Source organism: Asterias rubens, chromosome 10 (assembly GCF_902459465.1).
Source record: "Asterias rubens chromosome 10, eAstRub1.3, whole genome shotgun sequence".
Classification (NCBI taxonomy): Eukaryota; Metazoa; Echinodermata; class Asteroidea; order Forcipulatida; family Asteriidae; genus Asterias; species Asterias rubens.
In genome coordinates, this window is record NC_047071.1 from 7,878,372 (window position 1) to 7,899,356 (window position 20,985).

General features: G+C 35.5%; 1 protein-coding gene across 1 annotated transcript; it reads left to right on the forward strand.

Moving 5' to 3' along the window:
* Positions 1–375: 375 nt before the first annotated feature.
* On the forward strand, positions 376–19,251 carry LOC117295591 (uncharacterized protein C3orf38 homolog). The gene is made up of 3 exons (XM_033778289.1): positions 376–653; positions 17,117–17,316; positions 17,853–19,251. Exons 1-3 carry the CDS (start codon positions 512–514, stop codon positions 18,441–18,443), a joined length of 933 nt encoding a protein of 310 aa, XP_033634180.1. The 5' UTR covers positions 376–511; the 3' UTR covers positions 18,444–19,251.
* Positions 19,252–20,985: the final 1,734 nt, after the last annotated feature.

The following is a 20,985-nucleotide window of genomic DNA, read 5'->3' on the forward strand; positions in this document are numbered from 1 at the left end:
CTCCGGCGGAGAGGGGGGCTGTGGAATGTGGAAGTTTGGGTCGTTCAGCCGGTCGAGGAAGGACGTCAGAAGTGATTTGTTCAGGTGGTCCGTCTGTGTTATTTCACGCTCGTTTTGGCTTGCATTCTCTTCTTCTGCCATGTCGTCGGTAACTTCCAATGGAACACCATTCGGTGGGCTTACCCCCGGGTTGTTTCCAGTGTTCTCAGAAGTATCCATTGACTCACCATTCGGCATTTTTGATTTGTTTAAATTTTGTTATTTCTACACACTGTGAATTGAAACAACTCATTTACTTCCGTATAGTAGTATGCTGCACACAAACGCAAGAGGGCGCCCTTATGGAGGCCAAAAAGTGGCGACTATTGTTTCATCATGAAGGAAATCCCCCGACTTCGACCCTCCCATCCAATGTCAAGTTTTTGAGCTGATTTAATTAGTTAATTATCTGACACAGCAGTGAGGTGAGGCTGCATGCTGCTGATACTTTGCTGTATAGAACTAAGCAACCATGGAGGTTGCGGCAACGTTGTTCACCGTGAAAGAAAAAGAATGCTTTCGAAGATTTCTCTCGAAAGAATTTAACATGAGTGAGCTTCTGTCATTGGTAGAAACCATTACCAATCGAAAGATTACCGTTCAAAATAAAAATGGTAGGCATAGGTGTTCATTGTATTGTTAAGTAAAAGAGTAAAGTGACATGTATTAAAGGCAGTGGACACTATTGGTAATTACTCAAAATAATTATCAGCATAAAACCTTTCTTGGTGACGAGTAATGGGGAGAGGTTAATGGTATAAAACATTGTGAGAAACGGCTCCCTCTGAAGTGCCATAGTTTTCGAGAAAGAATTAATTTTCCACGAGTTTGATTTCGAGACCTCAAGTTTAGAACTTGAGGTCTCGAAATCAACCATCTAAACGCAAACAAGTTCGTGTGACAAGGGTGTTTTTTTCTTTCATTATTATCTCACAAGTTCGTTGACCGATTGAGCTCAAATTTTCACAGGTTTGATATTTTATGCATATGTAGAGATACACCAACTGCGAAGGCTAGTCTTTGACAATAACCAATAGTGTCCACTGCCTTTAAGTACTAGTTCTCCCATTTTTCTTCTTCCTTCGTCATCTTCAGTATACTGTGCAGAAAATTATCCCAAACTAGCAGAGAGTGTAGCCTAGGTTGGACTCCTCCGTTGTGGCACTGACTGACGTCCTACCGTACCAGGGCTAACCGAACGGAAGCTAGCACAGTATTGGGCCCGAAATAGCCAGCCGCGTATTCCCGGAAAAACCAGCCGCGTATTCGGGAAATAGAACACATACAGTACAGGGAGGTGACAAGATTTCGCATTTTGCTCGATTCAAAACTGTAATCCGTTAGTTTAATCGAACGAATTTTGCAGTACAAGCAATACAACACAATTTTTTAATAGTTAATATTTTTATTTATTAACTATAAATTATTTTTAAGCCAAACATTATATTTAACTAATTGAAAAATAAATGAAAAAATGGGCCGCCAAAAATCGAGCCAAATCCGAGTCAGTTTGTTTGCATTATGTCTGTTTTGTACAAAATCATAGATTGAAAAGAATTTGTACCCTTCGTTATGATATAAAATTAATTTTTTAGACCAGAATCTTAAAGACTGATACCATAGGCATTCAAAATAACGAAGCGTGAAAAATTGGTCCACTAATTAGTTGTTAATTAACCACAGTAATGTATGCTATTTTCAATGAAAATGCGCACAACGGTTGACTTAAAAACTATTTGAAAAGAATTTGTACCCTTCGTTAAGATATAAAATTAATTTTTAAGACCAGAATCTTAAAGACTGATACCATAGGCACTCAAAATAACGAAGCGTCAAAAATTGATCCACTAATTAGTTGTTAATTAACCACAGGAATATATGCTATTTTCAATGAAAATGCGCACAATATAATGCAAAGCGGTTGACTTTAAAACTATTTGAAAAGAATTTGTACCCTTCGTTAAGATATAAAATTAATTTTTAAGACCAGAATCTTAAAGACTGATACCATAGGCACTCAAAATAACGAAGCGTCAAAAATTGATCCACTAATTAGTTGTTAATTAACCACAGGAATATATGCTATTTTCAATGAAAATGCGCACAATATAATGCAAAGCGGTTGACTTTAAAACTATTTGAAAAGAATTTGTACCCTTCGTTAAGATATAAAATTAATTTTTAAGACCAGAATCTTAAAGACTGATACCATAGGCACTCAAAATAACGAAGCGTGAAAAATTGGTCCACTAATTAGTTGTTAATTAACCACAGTAATGTATGCTATTTTCAATGAAAATGCGCACAACGGTTGACTTAAAAACTATTTGAAAAGAATTTGTACCCTTCGTTAAGATATAAAATTAATTTTTAAGACCAGAATCTTAAAGACTGATACCATAGGCACTCAAAATAACGAAGCGTCAAAAATTGATCCACTAATTAGTTGTTAATTAACCACAGGAATATATGCTATTTTCAATGAAAATGCGCACAATATAATGCAAAGCGGTTGACTTTAAAACTATTTGAAAAGAATTTGTACCCTTCGTTAAGATATAAAATTAATTTTTAAGACCAGAATCTTGAAGACTGATACCATAGGCACTCAAAATAACGAAGCGTGAAAAATTGGTTCACTAATTAGTTGTTAATTAACCACAGTAATAATATGCTATTTTCAATGAAAATGCGCACAATATAATGCATAGTGGTTGACTTTAAAACTATTTGAAAAGAATTTGTACCCTTCGTTAAGATATAAAATTAATTTTTAAGACCAGAATCTTAAAGACTGATACCATAGGCACTCAAAATAACGAAGCGTGAAAAATTGGTTCACTAATTAGTTGTTAATTAACCACAGTAATAATATGCTATTTTCAATGAAAATGCGCACAATATAAATGCATAGTGGTTGACTTTAAAACTATTTGAAAAGAATTTGTACCCTTCGTTAAGATATAAAATTAATTTTTAAGACCAGAATCTTAAAGACTGATACCATAGGCACTCAAAATAACGAAGCGTCAAAAATTGGTTCACTAATTAGTTGTTAATTAACCACAGGAATATACGCTATTTTCAATGAAAATGCGCACAACGGTTGACTTAAAAACTATTTGAAAAGAATTTGTACCCTTCGTTATGATATAAAATTAATTTTTAAGACCAGAATCTTGAAGACGGATACCATAGGCACTCAAAATAACGAAGCGTCAAAAATTGGTGCACTAATTAGTTGTTAATTAACCACAGTAATGTATGCTATTTTCAATGAAAATGCGCACAACGGTTGACTTAAAAACTATTTGAAAAGAATTTGTACCCTTCGTTAAGATATAAAATTAATTTTTAAGACCAGAATCTTAAAGACTGATACCATAGGCACTCAAAATAACGAAGCGTCAAAAATTGATCCACTAATTAGTTGTTAATTAACCACAGGAATATATGCTATTTTCAATGAAAATGCGCACAATATAATGCAAAGCGGTTGACTTTAAAACTATTTGAAAAGAATTTGTACCCTTCGTTAAGATATAAAATTAATTTTTAAGACCAGAATCTTGAAGACTGATACCATAGGCACTCAAAATAACGAAGCGTGAAAAATTGGTTCACTAATTAGTTGTTAATTAACCACAGTAATAATATGCTATTTTCAATGAAAATGCGCACAATATAATGCATAGTGGTTGACTTTAAAACTATTTGAAAAGAATTTGTACCCTTCGTTAAGATATAAAATTAATTTTTAAGACCAGAATCTTAAAGACTGATACCATAGGCACTCAAAATAACGAAGCGTGAAAAATTGGTTCACTAATTAGTTGTTAATTAACCACAGTAATAATATGCTATTTTCAATGAAAATGCGCACAATATAAATGCATAGTGGTTGACTTTAAAACTATTTGAAAAGAATTTGTACCCTTCGTTAAGATATAAAATTAATTTTTAAGACCAGAATCTTAAAGACGGATACCATAGGCACTCAAAATACCGAAGCGTCAAAAATTGGTGCACTAATTAGTTGTTAATTAACCACAGGAATATACGCTATTTTCAATGAAAACACAACGGTTGACTTAAAAACTATTTGAAAAGAATTTGTACCCTTCGTTATGATATAAAATTAATTTTTAAGACCAGAATCTTAAAGACTGATACCAAAGGCACTCAAAATAACGAAGCGTCAAAAATTGGTCCACTAATTAGTTGTTAATTAACCACAGGAATATACGCTATTTTCAATGAAAATGCGCACAACGGTTGACTTAAAAACTATTTGAAAAGAATTTGTACCCTTCGTAATGATATAAAATTAATTTTTAAGACCAGAATCTTAAAGACTGATACCAAAGGCACTCAAAATAACGAAGCGTCAAAAATTGGTGCACTAATTAGTTGTTAATTAACCACAGTAATGTATGCTATTTTCAATGAAAACACAACGGTTGACTTAAAAACTATTTGAAAAGAATTTGTACCCTTCGTTATGATATAAAATTAATTTTTTTAACCAGAATCTTTAAGACGGATACCAAAGGCACTCAAAATAACGAAGCGTCAAAAATTGGTGCACTAATTAGTTGTTAATTAACCACAGTAATATATGCTATTTTCAATGAAAATGCGCATAGCGGTTGACTTTAAAACTATTTGAAAAGAATTTGTACCCTTCGTTATGATATAAAATTAATTTTTAAGACCAGAATCTTGAAGACTGATACCATAGGCACTCAAAATAACGAAGCGTCAAAAATTGGTCCACTAATTAGTTGTTAATTAACTACAGTAATGTATGCTATTTTCAATGAAAACACAACGGTTGACTTAAAAACTATTTGAAAAGAATTTGTACCCTTCGTTATGATATAAAATTAATTTTTTTAACCAGAATCTTTAAGACGGATACCAAAGGCACTCAAAATAACGAAGCGTCAAAAATTGGTGCACTAATTAGTTGTTAATTAACCACAGTAATATATGCTATTTTCAATGAAAACACAACGGTTGACTTAAAAACTATTTGAAAAGAATTTGTACCCTTCGTTATGATATAAATTTAATTTTTTTAACCAGAATCTTTAAGACGGATACCAAAGGCACTCAAAATAACGAAGCGTGAAAAATTGGTCCACTAATTAATTGTTAATTAACCACAGTAATATATGCTATTTTCAATGAAAATGCGCACAACGGTTGACTTAAAAACTATTTGAAAAGAATTTGTACCCTTCGTAATGATATAAATTTAATTTTTTTAACCAGAATCTTTAAGACTGATACCAAAGGCACTCAAAATAACGAAGCGTCAAAAATTGGTTCACTAATTAGTTTGTTAATTAACCACAGGAATATACGCTATTTTCAATGAAAATGCGCACAACGGTTGACTTAAAAACTATTTGAAAAGAATTTGTACCCTTCGTTATGATATAAAATTAATTTTTAAGACCAGAATCTTAAAGACTGATACCATAGGCACTCAAAATAACGAAGCGTCAAAAATTGGTCCACTAATTAGTTGTTAATTAACTACAGTAATGTATGCTATTTTCAATGAAAACACAACGGTTGACTTAAAAACTATTTGAAAAGAATTTGTACCCTTCGTTATGAAAACAAATTCATTTTTTAGACCAGAATCTTGAAGACTGATACCATAGGCACTTAAAATAGCGAAGCGTGAAAAATTTGTCCACTAATTAGTTGTTAATTAACCTAAGTAATGAATGCTATTTTATTCAATGAAAATGCGCACAATTCAATGCATAGCGGTTGACTTTAAAACTATTTGAAAAGAATTTGTACCCTTCGTTATGATAAAAAATTAATTTTTAAGACCAGAATCTTGAAGACTGATACCATAGGCACTTCAAATAACGAACCTTGAAAAATTTGTTCACTAACTAGTTGTTATGATGTCCCATAGAGGACTATGGTGTTCCATAGAGGACAGCCTCCGTTGGAGTTGTGAGTTGGGCAGTCGGAGTTATGAGTTGGGCCGTCGGAGTTGTGCGTTGGGCCGTCGGAGTTGTGGGTTGTCCGTCGGAATTGTGAGTTGGGCCGTCGGAGTTGTGGGTTATCCGTCGGAGTTGTGGGCTGTCCGTCGGAGTTGTAAGTTGGGCCGTCGGAGTTTTGGGTTGTCTGTCGGAGTTGTTAGTTGGGCCGTCGGAGTTGTGGGTCGTCCGTCGGAGTTGTGAGTTGATCCGTCGGTGTTGTGAGTTGGGCCGTCGGAGTTGTGGGTTATCCGTCGGGGTTGTGAGTTGTCCGTCGGAGTTGTGGGTTATCCGTCGGGGTTGTGAGTTGTCCGTCGGAGTTGTGGGTTGTCCGTCGGAGTTTTGAGTTGGGCCGTCCGAGTTGTGGGTTATCCGTCGGAGTTGTGGGCTGTCCGTCGGAGTTGTAAGTTGGGCCGTCGGAGTTTTGGGTTGTCTGTCGGAGTTGTTAGTTGGGCCGTCGGAGTTGTGGGTCGTCCGTCGGAGTTGTGAGTTGATCCGTCGGTGTTGTGAGTTGGGCCGTCGGAGTTGTGGGTTATCCGTCGGGGTTGTGAGTTGTCCGTCGGAGTTGTGGGTTGTCCGTCGGAGTTTTGAGTTGGGACGTCGGAGTTTGGGGTTGTCCGTCGGAGTTGTGAGTTGGGCCGTCGTAGTTGTTAGTTGGCCGTCGGAGTTGTGGGTTGTCCGTCGGAGATGTGGGTTTTCCGTCGGAGTTGTTAGTTGGGCCGTCAGAGTTGTGGGTTGTCCGTCGGCGTTGTGAGTTGGCCGTCGGAGTCGTGAGTTGTCCATCGGAGTTGTGAGTTGGCCGTCGTAGTTGTGGGTTGGCCGTCGTAGTTGTGAGTTGGCCGTCTGACTTTTATTTGTTTTACTAAACTGTAATGGCCAATTGCTGGCGTAGGCCTACTTGCGGGTTCTTGTTTGGCAATTTTCACATGTGATTGAGGCTCCGTGATTGAGTTCCGATTGTGATTATTGTACCTTGCTGTCTCGATTCCTCACCGAGAAGGCAATGAGATGTCGTTTTTGCTTACCTTAGGCCTACATGAAATGGATGGACCCATGTGTTTTATGCTTTTATTGGGAAATTAGGCCGATGTTTTGTTCGCACTATGTTGTCAGATGGCAGATCTCATAATATTATAGGTTTTCTCGGTCGAATTCAGAAAATAAGCAGCCATTTTATTTTCGTGCGTTCGAGTTGAAGCTGTTTTGTCTCCTCAGTTGTTACTGCGTTTCAAATTCGGAATTAGGCAATCCAATTTCGTTTTGAGCTGATTCTAATTCCTTTAGCACTCTGTTCAATTTAGAGTATTTACATTCTTGTTCGTGGCACACACGCCTCAAGAAGCGTCTGCGAATTTGAATGCTGCTTTGATGAATTATTAAATTGAATCATTATTTTGTTAAATCGAATGACGCAACATTACATTTTGACCAATCATAAAACGAAATCGAGTGATCCTTTTCAGTAGTATTCGATTTCGCGCGAAATAGAATAGCTTGGTGGTTAAATTGGCTGCTAATTTGCTGCTATTGACCGAGAAAACCTATAATATTATTTATCTACGCCCCTATTCGAAATGTTCTTCGTGCATTGTAACAATATTCTTTAATAACTGCAGGTAGGATGCGGGCCTGATATTATAGGTTTTTTTCGGTCAATTTCGGAAAATAAGCAGCCAATTTAATTTTCAGGCGTTCGAATTAAAGCTACTTTGCCTCTCCGGTTTTTACTGCGTTTCAAATTCAGAAGTAGGTCATCCAATTTCGTTTTGAGGCATTCAAATTCATAGCACACCCATTCTTTTCTTATGACGCACAATCATTATTCAATTTAGCAAAGCTGGTTCGACTAGAGATTTGCTGATTTAATCATTTTCAATTTCGTAAAGAGGCAATCAATTTCGCTAAACGAGGATTCAAATAAGTACGACCAAAGAAATACGAATAATAAGATTAACTGTAAAGTTAAAAGCAACTGTTTCGTGACTTCCCTTTTAAAGCAAGCGAACCTTAATTTTTTGTTTTTATGTTTCCAGTAGACTTTACCTGGGGCCCCTTAAGATTTTTTTTTCTTTCTTTATTTTTTTTTCCGGAGAGATTTATTGGTTAACTGAGCAAGACCCGATTTTTTTAATATAGGTTTTCTTGGTCAATTTCGGAAAATGAACAGCCAATTTAACCACCAGCCTATTCTATTTCGCACGAAATCGAATGCTACTAAAAAAGGGTCATTCGATTTCGTTTTAAGACTAGTCAAATCTACTTTTACGTCATTCGATTTAACAAAATAATCATTCAATTTAACAATTCATCAAAGCTGCATTCAAATTCGCAGGAGTGTTTTTGAGGCATGTGTTTAGTCATTCAATTTAATTTTGAGGCAGTCAATTCTGATATTTGTGCAGTCTTAAAAACGCTTGGTTAACTTGTTGCTCCTTATACGAATGTTAAAGGCATGCGGTTAATTTTTTGCCACTCTTGAACATAATTATGCCAAGATGTCTGGCCCGCCAACAGATGGTTGGTCAATATTTATAAAAACCAACAACTGGAATTTAAAAAAAAAAAAAAAAAAAAAAAAAAAAAAATTAAACAGTTAACCATTGAAGGTCACCCGAAAAAAATAAAGAAGAAAACAACCCTTATGGCGCCCAAGGTAAAGTCTACTGGAAACATAAAACAACGAAAATAAGGTTCGCTTGATTTAAAAGTGAAGGTACGAAACGGTTTGCCTTATACAGTTTTTCTGTTTATTCGTATTTCTTTAGTCGTACTTATTTGAATTATCGGTGAGCGAAATTGATTGCCTCTTTACGAAATTGAAAATGATCAAATCAGCAAAATCTCTAGTCGAACCAGCTTTGCTAAATTGAATGATGATTGTGTGTCATGAAAAAGAATGAATGTGCTAGGAACTTGAATGCCTCAAAACGAAATTGAATGACCGAATTCTGAATCGCAGTAAAAACCGGAGAGGCAAAATAGCTTTAATTCGAACGCATGAAAATTAAATTGGCTGCTCATTATTTGCCGAATTTGACCGAGAAAACCTACATTTATTTTTTATGTTTTTGGGGTGTAAATTTTCGCCAACCATCAATCTGTTGGCGTGCCAGACATCTTGGCATAACTATGTTCAAGAGTGCAAAAATAATGAACAGCATGCCTTTTAACATAAGTAAGGAAACACAAGTTAACCAAGCGTTTTTAAGAATGCACAAATTCCAAAATTGACTGCCCCAAAAAATCATGCGAATTTGAATGCAGCTTCGATAAATTGTTAAATGGAATGATTATTTTGTTAAATTGAATGACGTAAAAGTACATTATTTTGACTAGTCTTAAAATGAAATCGAATGACCCTTTTCAGAAGCATTCGATTTTGTGCGAAAAAGAATAGGCTGGTGGTTAAATTGGCTGCTCATTTCCCGAAATTGACCGGGAAAACCACGAACAGCAAAGTGTAGAATTTGAACATACAGGGCAGGTCAGCACGACATCGTCAAGCGTGTGTGAAGACCTCTCGAACAATGATGAAATGTGATTGCTGCTACCACCTTCCAGAAGTTGTGATGTGCTCAATAATGACATAGCTAAAGACAATGGAAGGATATCAAAAAATATCCTTACCTGCTCGATTAATGTCTCTGATTTGTACCTTTGTATAAGGGTAGGCACAAAAGTCACCTGGAAGTGGTATTAATATTGTCAAAATAAAGCTTTTGTCACTAAAATAAATTATGTGTTTTGATGAGTGGAATATGAATACAAAATTAACTAAGGTTTTAAAACTAGTTTCCATGTTATTTACAAATTTGAAAATAAGCCCGACACGAGAGGGCGCTGTTCGTGACGTCAATCGAGGCGCGATGAATCGCATGCAGTGCCAACTTCTTCGACTTCTCCACTAGCTGGACAAATTGTTGGGATGGCGTCATGTTTTAGAAAAGAACTTTTCTCTTCATGTCAAAATGTGTAGTGTATTCCGGATTCTCGGAGCGGACGGCTCGAAGTGTTTGCTGCACAGCGCTGGAAAGGTCGTCGGACCGGACCACTTTGCAAACTGACCCCATCTTTAGTTGTTTTGCTGCATCCAGCAGCAATACACCTGGTCGACATTGCCGGAAAAAAATGCAAGAAAAACACTTTTTCGAAACGTACAAACTCACGACGAACGTGTGTTCGACGTTCGATCAAAGCAAAGTTTTTTTTTTACATAAAAAAATCGTTAAAAACAATTACTAAAAAACATTATTTTATTGTTCAGAAACATAATTATACTCTCATGTTTAAATATAGGTTTTCCCGGCCAATTTCAGCAAAAAATCATTCAAATTCATTAACATGCGTTCAAATTCACGCATTTCCTCCTAATCCTCTCAAACTAGGGTTTCTTTTTAGCTTTAATTCGAACGCATGAAAATTGACCGAGAAAACCTATATTATGTTTGTTGTAAACGACAATACGAACGCATGAATGAATTAAGCCAACGGAACTGTGCAAGTTTTCCTGATACCCGAGCTGTGATCTGTGTGTATGAAAGCTGTGCTTCCAACTAATAAAATTATTATCATAAATCTGACGATGCCTTGAGTTAGTTTTATTGATATTAATCCTTGATGGGTTGTTTGTCAAACAAAAACAAAAACTACTCCTTATGTATCACCCGGAAACCTAATAATACAGCAATTTACAGATGCATTGCCAGATTTTAAGACCATCTGAAGGCCAAAATATGTAACATTGCAATTTTCCAAGGATTATAGAGAGTTGTTGGCTTTTACTTTATCAAAAAATATTTCAACGATTAAAAGTTAAAAAAATATATAGTGATTGGCTGGATCAGCCTTTTCATTTTCATGTTGTATGACGTAAATTTCAATAATTTGAATGTCACAGCAGTCTGGTGCTTGAATTTTATGTACTTCTGTACACAAAGTGACAGCTAACACTTTCGTAGTGTGTGCACGAAATTAACACTCATTAAGTTGCACATTCTCTCCTGATTGACCGCAGTTTAACCAATCGGAATGAAACGGTCTGAATAAAAATCGTTGTACCTAAAGTTCCTGGTGTTAAAAATATGTAAAAATTCATTTTGTTGAGGAATACGGGCAAACCATCATCCAGGCTATGTGTATTGTGACAATTTGAGACGAAGGCACGCGTGTGCGTAGGTTTTTCGGGACCCCTTACACTTAAACTTTACCACAACTCCGACAGACAACTCACATTACTACGACGGACAACTCACAACTCCGACAGAAAACCCGCAACTCCGACGGCCCAACTCACAACTCCGACGGCCCAACTCACAACTCCGACAGACAATCCATGACTCAAATGGCCCAACTCACAACTCCGACGGACAACCCAAAACTCCGACGGACAACCCAAAACTCCGACGGCCCAACTCACAACTCCGACGGACAACCCGTCGTGTGCCCGGCAAAAGGACGTAAGGGAAAGTTCCCGGCAGAAGGACGTAAGCAATTTATGTTAAAATTTGTGTTTCAAGAATTATGAGCGGGAAAGTTTGGTAAATTTGTTGCCATGCAAAAGTCATTCTAGAAAGGTTAAATTCTGCATGGGGAATGGGGAAACATGTCTTCAGGGTAATTCTAGCAAAAGAACAAACAAAAATGACAAATTTTCATGTCAGGAGCCATTTTGTTGCTTACGTCCTTTTGTTACTGGGACGAACTACTTTATGTTCCCGGCAAAAGGGCGTAAGGCCTTACGCCCTTTTGCCGGGCACACGACGCCCACAACTCCGACGGCCCAACTCACAACTCCGACGGACAACCCACAACTCCGACGGCCCAACTCACAACTCCGACGGACAACCCACAACTCCGATGGCCCGAACTCACAACTCCGACGGAGGCTGTCCTCTATGGAACACTAATCACTTGTGCGCATTTTCACTGAAAATAGCGTTACTGTGGTTAATTAACAACTAATTAGTGGACTAATTTTTCACGCTTCGTTATTTTGAGTGCCTATGGTATCAGTCTTTAAGATTCTGGTCTTAAAAAATAACTTTATATCATAACGAAGGGTACAAATTCTTTTCAAATAGTTTTAAAGTCAATCGCTATGCATTATATTGTGCACATTTTCATTGAAAATAGCATATGCTAGTGTGGTTAATTAACAATCAATTAGTGGACCAATTTTTCACGCTTCGTTATTTTGAGTGCCTATGGTATCAGTCTTCAAGATTCTGGTCTTAAAAATTAATTTTATACCTAAACGAAGGGTACAAATTCTTTTCAAATAGTTTTAAAGTTAACCGCTATGCATTATATTGTGCGCATTTTCATTGAAAAAAGCATACATTACTGTGGTTAATTAACAACTAATTAGTGGACCAATTTTTCACGCTTCGTTATTTTGAGTGCCTTTGGTATCAGTCTTTAAGATTCTGGTCTTAAAAATTAATTTTATATCTTAACGAAGGGTACAAATTCTTTTCAAATAGTTTTAAAGTCAACCACTATGCATTTATATTGTGCGCATTTTCATTGAAAATAGCATATATTACTGTGGTTAATTAACAACTAATTAGTGGACCAATTTTGACGCTTCGTTATTTTGAGTGCCTATGGTATCAGTCTTTAAGATTCTGGTCTTAAAAATTAATTTTATATCTTAACGAAGGGTACAAATTCTTTTCAAATAGTTTTAAAGTCAACCGCTATGCATTATATTGTGCGCATTTTCATTGAAAATAGCATACATTATAATACTGTGGTTAATTAACAACTAATTAGTGAACCAATTTTTGACGCTTCGTTATTTTGAGTGCCTATGGTATTAGTCTTTAAGATTCTGGTCTTAAAAATTAATTTTATATCTTAACGAAGGGTACAAATTCTTTTCAAATAGTTTTAAAGTCAACCGATTGCATTATATTGTGCGCATTTTCATTGAAAATAGCATATATTCCTGTGGTTAATTAACAACTAATTAGTGGACCAATTTTTGACGCTTCGTTATTTTGAGTGCCTATGGTATCAGTCTTTAAGATTCTGGTCTTAAAAATTAATTTTGGATCTTAACGAAGGGTACAAATTATTTTCAAATAGTTTTAAAGTCAACCACTATGCATTTATATTGTGCGCATTTTCATTGAAAATAGCATATATTACTGTGGTTAATTAACAACTAATTAGTGGACCAATTTTTGACGCTTCGTTATTTTGAGTGCCTATGGTATCAGTCTTTAAGATTCTGGTCTTAAAAATTAATTTTATATCTTAACGAAGGGTACAAATTCTTTTCAAATAGTTTTTAAGTCAACCGCTATGCATTATATTGTGCGCATTTTCATTGAAAATAGCATATATTACTGTGGTTAATTAACAACTAATTAGTGGACCAATTTTTCACGCTTCGTTATTTTGAGTGCCTATGGTATCAGTCTTTAAGATTCTGGTCTTAAAAATTAATTTTATATCTTAACGAAGGGTACAAATTCTTTTCAAATAGTTTTAAAGTCAACCGATTGCATTATATTGTGCGCATTTTCATTGAAAATAGCATATATTACTGTGGTTAATTAACAACTAATTAGTGGACCAATTTTTGACGCTTCGTTATTTTGAGTGCCTATGGTATCAGTCTTTAAGATTCTGGTCTTAAAAATTAATTTTATATCTTAACGAAGGGTACAAATTCTTTTCAAATAGTTTTAAAGTCAACCGCTATGCATTATTTGTGCGCATTTTCATTGAAAATAGCATAATATATTACTGTGGTTAATTAACAACTAATTGGTGGACCAATTTTTGACGCTTCGTTATTTTGAGTGCCTTTGGTATCCGTCTTAAAGATTCTGGTTAAAAAAATTAAATTTATATCATAACGAAGGGTACAAATTCTTTTCAAATAGTTTTTAAGTCAACCCAACCGTTGTGTTTTCATTGAAAATAGCATACATTACTGTGGTTAATTAACAACTAATTAGTGGACCAATTTTTGACGCTTCGTTATTTTGAGTGCCTATGGTATCAGTCTTTAAGATTCTGGTCTTAAAAAATTAATTTTATATCATAACGAAGGGTACAAATTCTTTTCAAATAGTTTTAAAGTCAACCGTTGTGCGCATTTTCATTGAAAATAGCGTATATTCCTGTGGTTAATTAACAACTAATTAGTGGACCAATTTTTCACGCTTCGTTATTTTGAGTGCCTTTGGTATCCGTCTTAAAGATTCTGGTTAAAAAAATTAATTTTATATCATAACGAAGGGTACAAATTCTTTTCAAATAGTTTTTAAGTCAACCGTTGTGTTTTCATTGAAAATAGCATACATTACTGTGGTTAATTAACAACTAATTAGTGCACCAATTTTTGACGCTTCGTTATTTTGAGTGCCTTTGGTATCAGTCTTTAAGATTCTGGTCTTAAAAATTAATTTTATATCATAACGAAGGGTACAAATTCTTTTCAAATAGTTTTTAAGTCAACCGTTGTGTTTTCATTGAAAATAGCGTCTATTCCTGTGGTTAATTAACAACTAATTAGTGCACCAATTTTTGACGCTTCGTTATTTTGAGTGCCTATGGTATCCGTCTTCAAGATTCTGGTCTTAAAAATTAATTTTATATCATAACGAAGGGTACAAATTCTTTTCAAATAGTTTTTAAGTCAACCGTTGTGCGCATTTTCATTGAAAATAGCGTATATTCCTGTGGTTAATTAACAACTAATTAGTGGACCAATTTTTGACGCTTCGTTATTTTGAGTGCCTATGGTATCAGTCTTTAAGATTCTGGTCTTAAAAATTAATTTTATATCTTAACGAAGGGTACAAATTCTTTTCAAATAGTTTTAAAGTCAACCGCTATGCATTATATTGTGCGCATTTTCATTGAAAATAGCATACATTATAATACTGTGGTTAATTAACAACTAATTAGTGAACCAATTTTTGACGCTTCGTTATTTTGAGTGCCTATGGTATTAGTCTTTAAGATTCTGGTCTTAAAAATTAATTTTATATCTTAACGAAGGGTACAAATTCTTTTCAAATAGTTTTAAAGTCAACCGATTGCATTATATTGTGCGCATTTTCATTGAAAATAGCATATATTCCTGTGGTTAATTAACAACTAATTAGTGGACCAATTTTTGACGCTTCGTTATTTTGAGTGCCTATGGTATCAGTCTTTAAGATTCTGGTCTTAAAAATTAATTTTATATCTTAACGAAGGGTACAAATTCTTTTCAAATAGTTTTAAAGTCAACCACTATGCATTTATATTGTGCGCATTTTCATTGAAAATAGCATATTATTACTGTGGTTAATTAACAACTAATTAGTGAACCAATTTTTCACGCTTCGTTATTTTGAGTGCCTATGGTATCAGTCTTTAAGATTCTGGTCTTAAAAATTAATTTTATATCTTAACGAAGGGTACAAATTCTTTTCAAATAGTTTTAAAGTCAACCACTATGCATTATATTGTGCGCATTTTCATTGAAAATAGCATATTATTACTGTGGTTAATTAACAACTAATTAGTGAACCAATTTTTCACGCTTCGTTATTTTGAGTGCCTATGGTATCAGTCTTCAAGATTCTGGTCTTAAAAATTAATTTTATATCTTAACGAAGGGTACAAATTCTTTTCAAATAGTTTTAAAGTCAACCGCTTTGCATTATATTGTGCGCATTTTCATTGAAAATAGCTTATATTCCTGTGGTTAATTAACAACTAATTAGTGGACCAATTTTTGACGCTTCGTTATTTTAAGTGCCTATGGTATCAGTCTTTAAGATTCTGGTCTTAAAAATTAATTTTATATCTTAACGAAGGGTACAAATTCTTTTCAAATAGTTTTTAAGTCAACCGTTGTGCGCATTTTCATTGAAAATAGCATACATTACTGTGGTTAATTAACAACTAATTAGTGAACCAATTTTTCACGCTTCGTTATTTTGAGTGCCTTTGGAATCAGTCTTCAAGATTCTGGTCTTAAAAATTAATTTTATATTTTAACGAAGGGTACAAATTCTTTTCAAATAGTTTTTAAGTCAACCGTTGTGCGCATTTTCATTGAAAATAGCATACATTACTGTGGTTAATTAACAACTAATTAGTGGACCAATTTTTCACGCTTCGTTATTTTGAGTGCCTATGGTATCAGTCTTTAAGATTCTGGTCTAAAAAATTAATTTTATATCATAACGAAGGGTACAAATTCTTTTCAATCTATGATTTTGTACAAAACAGACATAATGCAAACAAACTGACTCGGATTTGGCTCGATTTTTGGCGGCCCATTTTTTCATTTATTTTTCAATTAGTTAAATATAATGTTTGGCTTAAAAATAATTTATAGTTAATAAATAAAAATATTAACTATTAAAAAATTGTGTTGTATTGCTTGTACTGTAAAATTCGTTCGATTAAACTAACGGATTACAGTTTTGAATCGAGCAAAATGCGAAATCTTGTCACCTCCCTGTACTGTATGTGTTCTATTTCCCGAATACGCGGCTGGTTTTTCCGGGAATACGCGGCTGGCTATTTCGGGCCCAATACTGTGCTAGCTTCCGTTCGGTCCAGGGCTAGCAGTAGGCCTACTAATAGCAGACAGTGCAGACAAACACAACAAAAACCTAAAAATAAGGGCGATGCATAAATAAACATGTGTATTATTTTGTAAATTGTAGTGTAGTAGTGCAGGTACTTAATTAAAGCAGTTATTTTAGCATTTTGTGTGGGGTGGAGGACGAAACTGTGAGAAACGGCTCCCTCTCTGAAGTAACTTGGTTTTTGAAAAAGAAGTAATTTTCCACCTATAAAACATTTGAATTTGATTTTGAGGTCTCGAAATCAAGCATCTGAAAGCACACAACTTTGTGTGACAAGGTGTTTTTTCTTACATTTATTAATATTATCTCGCAACTTCGATGACCAATTTAGTTCAAATTTTCTCAGGTTTGTTATTTTATGCATGATGTTGAGATACACTGGGTGAGAAGACTGTCTTTGACAATTACCACAGGTGTCCAGCAGTGTCTTTAAATCAAGTCATATTTTCATTCTTTCTGCAGAGGCCATCAGAGCAATCATTGCTCACTCACAAAATGCTCTTGAGCTTCTGCGCAGAAGAAAGGTCAAAAGAGAGTACATCTTCCGGTTTTTATTATCAGAGAAAGTAGCCGTGTCATTAACTTCTGACAAAGCAGCACTCATGAGGCAGTTTTTCTGGCATTGTGGAACGGAAGCACCTGCATTTGACGAAGCTGAAGAGGTAGGCAGTTGTAACCATAAGTGAAGCCGGGCAAAGGTTTCCATCAGACATCATTCAAAAATTTCTTTCATCAAAAGAAAAAAAGTATAATATAAAGTTGTTTGTGGTTTTTTGCTTCTCAAGTGAAGTGACAAGTAGGCTTTAAAAAAAAAGAACAAAACCCTCTTGTTAGCCCAAATGAAAATACTGAGTAGCATGTCCACACTTGTCCACTTAACTTTAATTGCTTCTCTCCACCCAGGGGTATATGGGCACCTGTGAGGGCAGAGATGTTGTGATTGGTTGCTTAGTGTGCTATATATTTGGCAGCACAGGCTGTATACACCCCAGGGAGCTGAGATGGTTTTAGGAATGAAAAGGCCCAGTGATCAGGGGTAATAATGTTGGAAGCGCTTTGAGACATGGTGTATAAAGCGCTATATAAAAAAAACCATTATTATTATTATTACTTATCGGACAAAAGCAGGTTGTTTTCATACTATAATATGACGAATACAGCATAATAATAACAAGAATTTCCCAATGATTGATTTCAGGTTGCTAGAGAACCTCGCCGTAATGTACCACCAGCAGCTTCAAGCGTCAGTTACACGTTTGTTCAACAGCACATTCATGTATCAGGCTCAACCGCACAGGTTCCAAGTATCACACAAGAACTCGCTCAACAATTTACAACATGGTTCTACCGTCAGTTGAACTCCAGTGCTCAAGGGAGCATGCCACCCTCTGAATGGGGACCTCAACACTTCTGGGAGGGCTCCAGACTTCGGCTCATCGTCACCTCATCAGAAAGACGAACAGAAGTCCTCGAAGGGGCTGAACTAGTTGCAAACCGCTTGAAAAGTTTTGTGAGTGATGAAGGGCTGATGTTCAATCCTAACATCAGCCCAAGTGGTACCAGTGGATCGGACGACCCCCATGGGCTGGTCGTCGTGAGGGTTTGTGGGACTATTCATCGACATGATACGTGTCTCGGAGTATTTGAACAACAGTTTGGGCTCATCAGAGATCCTTTGAAACAGAACACATGGAAAATTAAATTCACTGATATGAACTTGAAAAAGTGTGCCGTTGAGAGAATGCCAACATTAACGGGGCCACCTGATAGGTTAGCAATCCAGTCGTGATCTGAATTGCAAATGAATTCAACAGTTTTATTGAAATGCATGTGATATTTGGTTTTACCCTACACCGTCGCTCAATAGTAGGAATGAATTTCACATGCACCTTAGTTTGAATTCCTACTTAGCAACCATCTACATTGGTAAGCAGTGTCAAATAATAAATGTATATTATAACTCCACTTGCAAGGATTCTTGCTTTTGATTGGTTTAGAGCCTGCCACATGATATATCTCAGTTTTACTAGAAAGCCATGCTATAACCCTTTTTGAGATAATGACTGACACAATGCTACAACACTATAAGGTTTGGGTAAATTTGTGTGTACACACCCAAACCAAACAGTACACTCCTATCAAGTCCGCCATACCTCAAAAAGGCTTATAGCAATGTGCTTCACATGCACTAAACACTTTACTATACCCATAGCAACAGCGAACTATATCCATAGCAACAGCAACTACCTGGTATCTAGAAAGAATTTTATTTTTATGAGTACAATATGAGGTAATCCTGGGGCATTCTTTTTTTTCCTCGTCTTTGCCTCTGGGAAAATAGAATGCACTGAGGATCATCTTGGGAGTTGTGGTTTAACCATAGCCTTTGAACCAACCAATAGTTGTAATGTATTTTGTTATTCAAAGAATAGGGATAATTTGTTGGTTGCCATAAGTACTTTGAAGATTTGTTTTCTTAAAATGAAATCAGTCAAAGGCTGTTTTCCTTCTTGACGTTCTACAATATAATTAGCCAAATCAGCTAAGCATAAACTTACACTATGTAAATCAGAGCTCATATTAATTGGATGCAGCATTGATGCCTTGCTTATTAGAAGGTTCCTAGCTGAATATTCTTTATTACAGCATTGCAGCATAAAAAACAGGGTCACAGATTGGGTTTGGCCAACCTAATTAGAGTTGAAAAGCCAAATTACTAATTAAAATACATAAAAGTCACTTGTGAAAGTTCCCGCTGAATACAATGCCTGCTTGCTGAGAAAACAGCAATAAACTTGTCTCTGTTTTCCAACAAGAACGTTGGATCCATCCATGTTTAGTGAGGTGACGGCAGGTTTAACCAAGGGCATCTCTGGCTTTGGCGAATGCACACCACAAATATTTGAGAAATGATTCATGCTTGAGTCACTTCTCAGATTCAACTCAAAATGTTTTATGTTATCAACAGCTCTCCATTGATCGTTAATGTTCAAGTAAGTTTTTAAGCAAGTTTTTTGATTAATTTCCAACAGTGTCCAGTGACTTTTAAAGCTCAATGTTTGGACTTGTCCATTAGAAAGCTCCCTAGATAGTCTTTCTGTTTGTACAGGTCATTCTCTAGTACTGTAAAAATGTAAATTATTCTGTATAAATACCGCTGCCTTTTTCTGCCAAATCTTGCTTTTGGCTCAGTCTCTATATTGGTCTAAGGCTTATAATAGTATAAAGAAAGTATAAACCATTTATTATTTCTGGATTAAACTTGAGTTAAATCCTGGAGCTTGATAAATTTATGGACTCTTCTTTAGTTTAAAAAATAACACTTTGAAGAGTCAATGATGAATCATGATTAAAGGAACACGTTATCTTGGATCTGTCGAGTTGGTCTTTGCAAAATGTTTGTAACTTTGTTATAATAAAATGCATGGGTAGAAAGATGTTGTAAAAGTAGAATACAATGATCCACACAAACATGCCTCGAAATTACGCGGTTTTCCCTTTACCTCGTCGACTAACACGGTCGGCCATTTATGGGAGTCAAATTTTTGACTCGCATAAATGGTCGACCATGTTAGTTTGCACAGTAAAAGGAAAACCACACAATTTTGAGGCAAATTTGTGTGGATCATTGTATTCTACTTTTTAAACGTCTTTCCAACCATGTGCATTTTTATAAACAACGGTTACAAATGCTTTTCGAAGACCGACTCGACCAACAGAATCAAGGTCAACACAGTTGTTTTTAATATTGTGCCATAGCTGTAAGAATAGTAGAATAATAGAAGCGATAGGCTCGTTTCAAGTCTAATTCACCTGTGCCATTTGGCTCAAGATTGTTTAGATTAAGAAAAGGAATCAAATTGGTGCAAGAGGCACTTTGTTGTGAAATGCTGGCTCAGTTGCTATGCCACAATCTAAAAACTATTAAAGATGAGCTAAGTCAGAGCTTGGACCTTTTGTCTGTGAATTTTTTTGTTTCTTACTAATTTTGTTTGTGTATTTAGCAATGAAATTTGCTAAGCAGTGTTTGCTGCTTAACAGCTTCATGAAATTGGGCCGATATAACAGTTTGGTGCGAAATGGCATAGGAGAAGTGGATTCTGGAGAATTGAAGTCACCTGCAGGCAAAAAGGCAGAGGGAGAGAGTAAGAAAATTATTTGAGATTAAATAAAACAAAAATAACAAACAAAACTATATAAAAAGTCTTTCTAGATTGCTAGTGTGTCTTCAGTTAATGTGATCACCTAAGGAAAGCGGATATATTTACCATAGTGAGTCCCCCCCCCCCCCCCCTTATTGATTCCTTTGATCAGCAGACCCATTGTTATAT

Coding starts and splice junctions, on each gene's coding strand:
- LOC117295591 (XM_033778289.1), top strand. CDS start 512: ATGGAGGTTGCGGCAACGTTGTTCACCGTGAAAGAAAAAGAATGCTTT. Junction 654..17,116: donor TACCGTTCAAAATAAAAATG/GTAGGCATAGGT, acceptor TTCTTTCTGCAG/AGGCCATCAGAGCAATCATT. Junction 17,317..17,852: donor CATTTGACGAAGCTGAAGAG/GTAGGCAGTTGT, acceptor GATTGATTTCAG/GTTGCTAGAGAACCTCGCCG.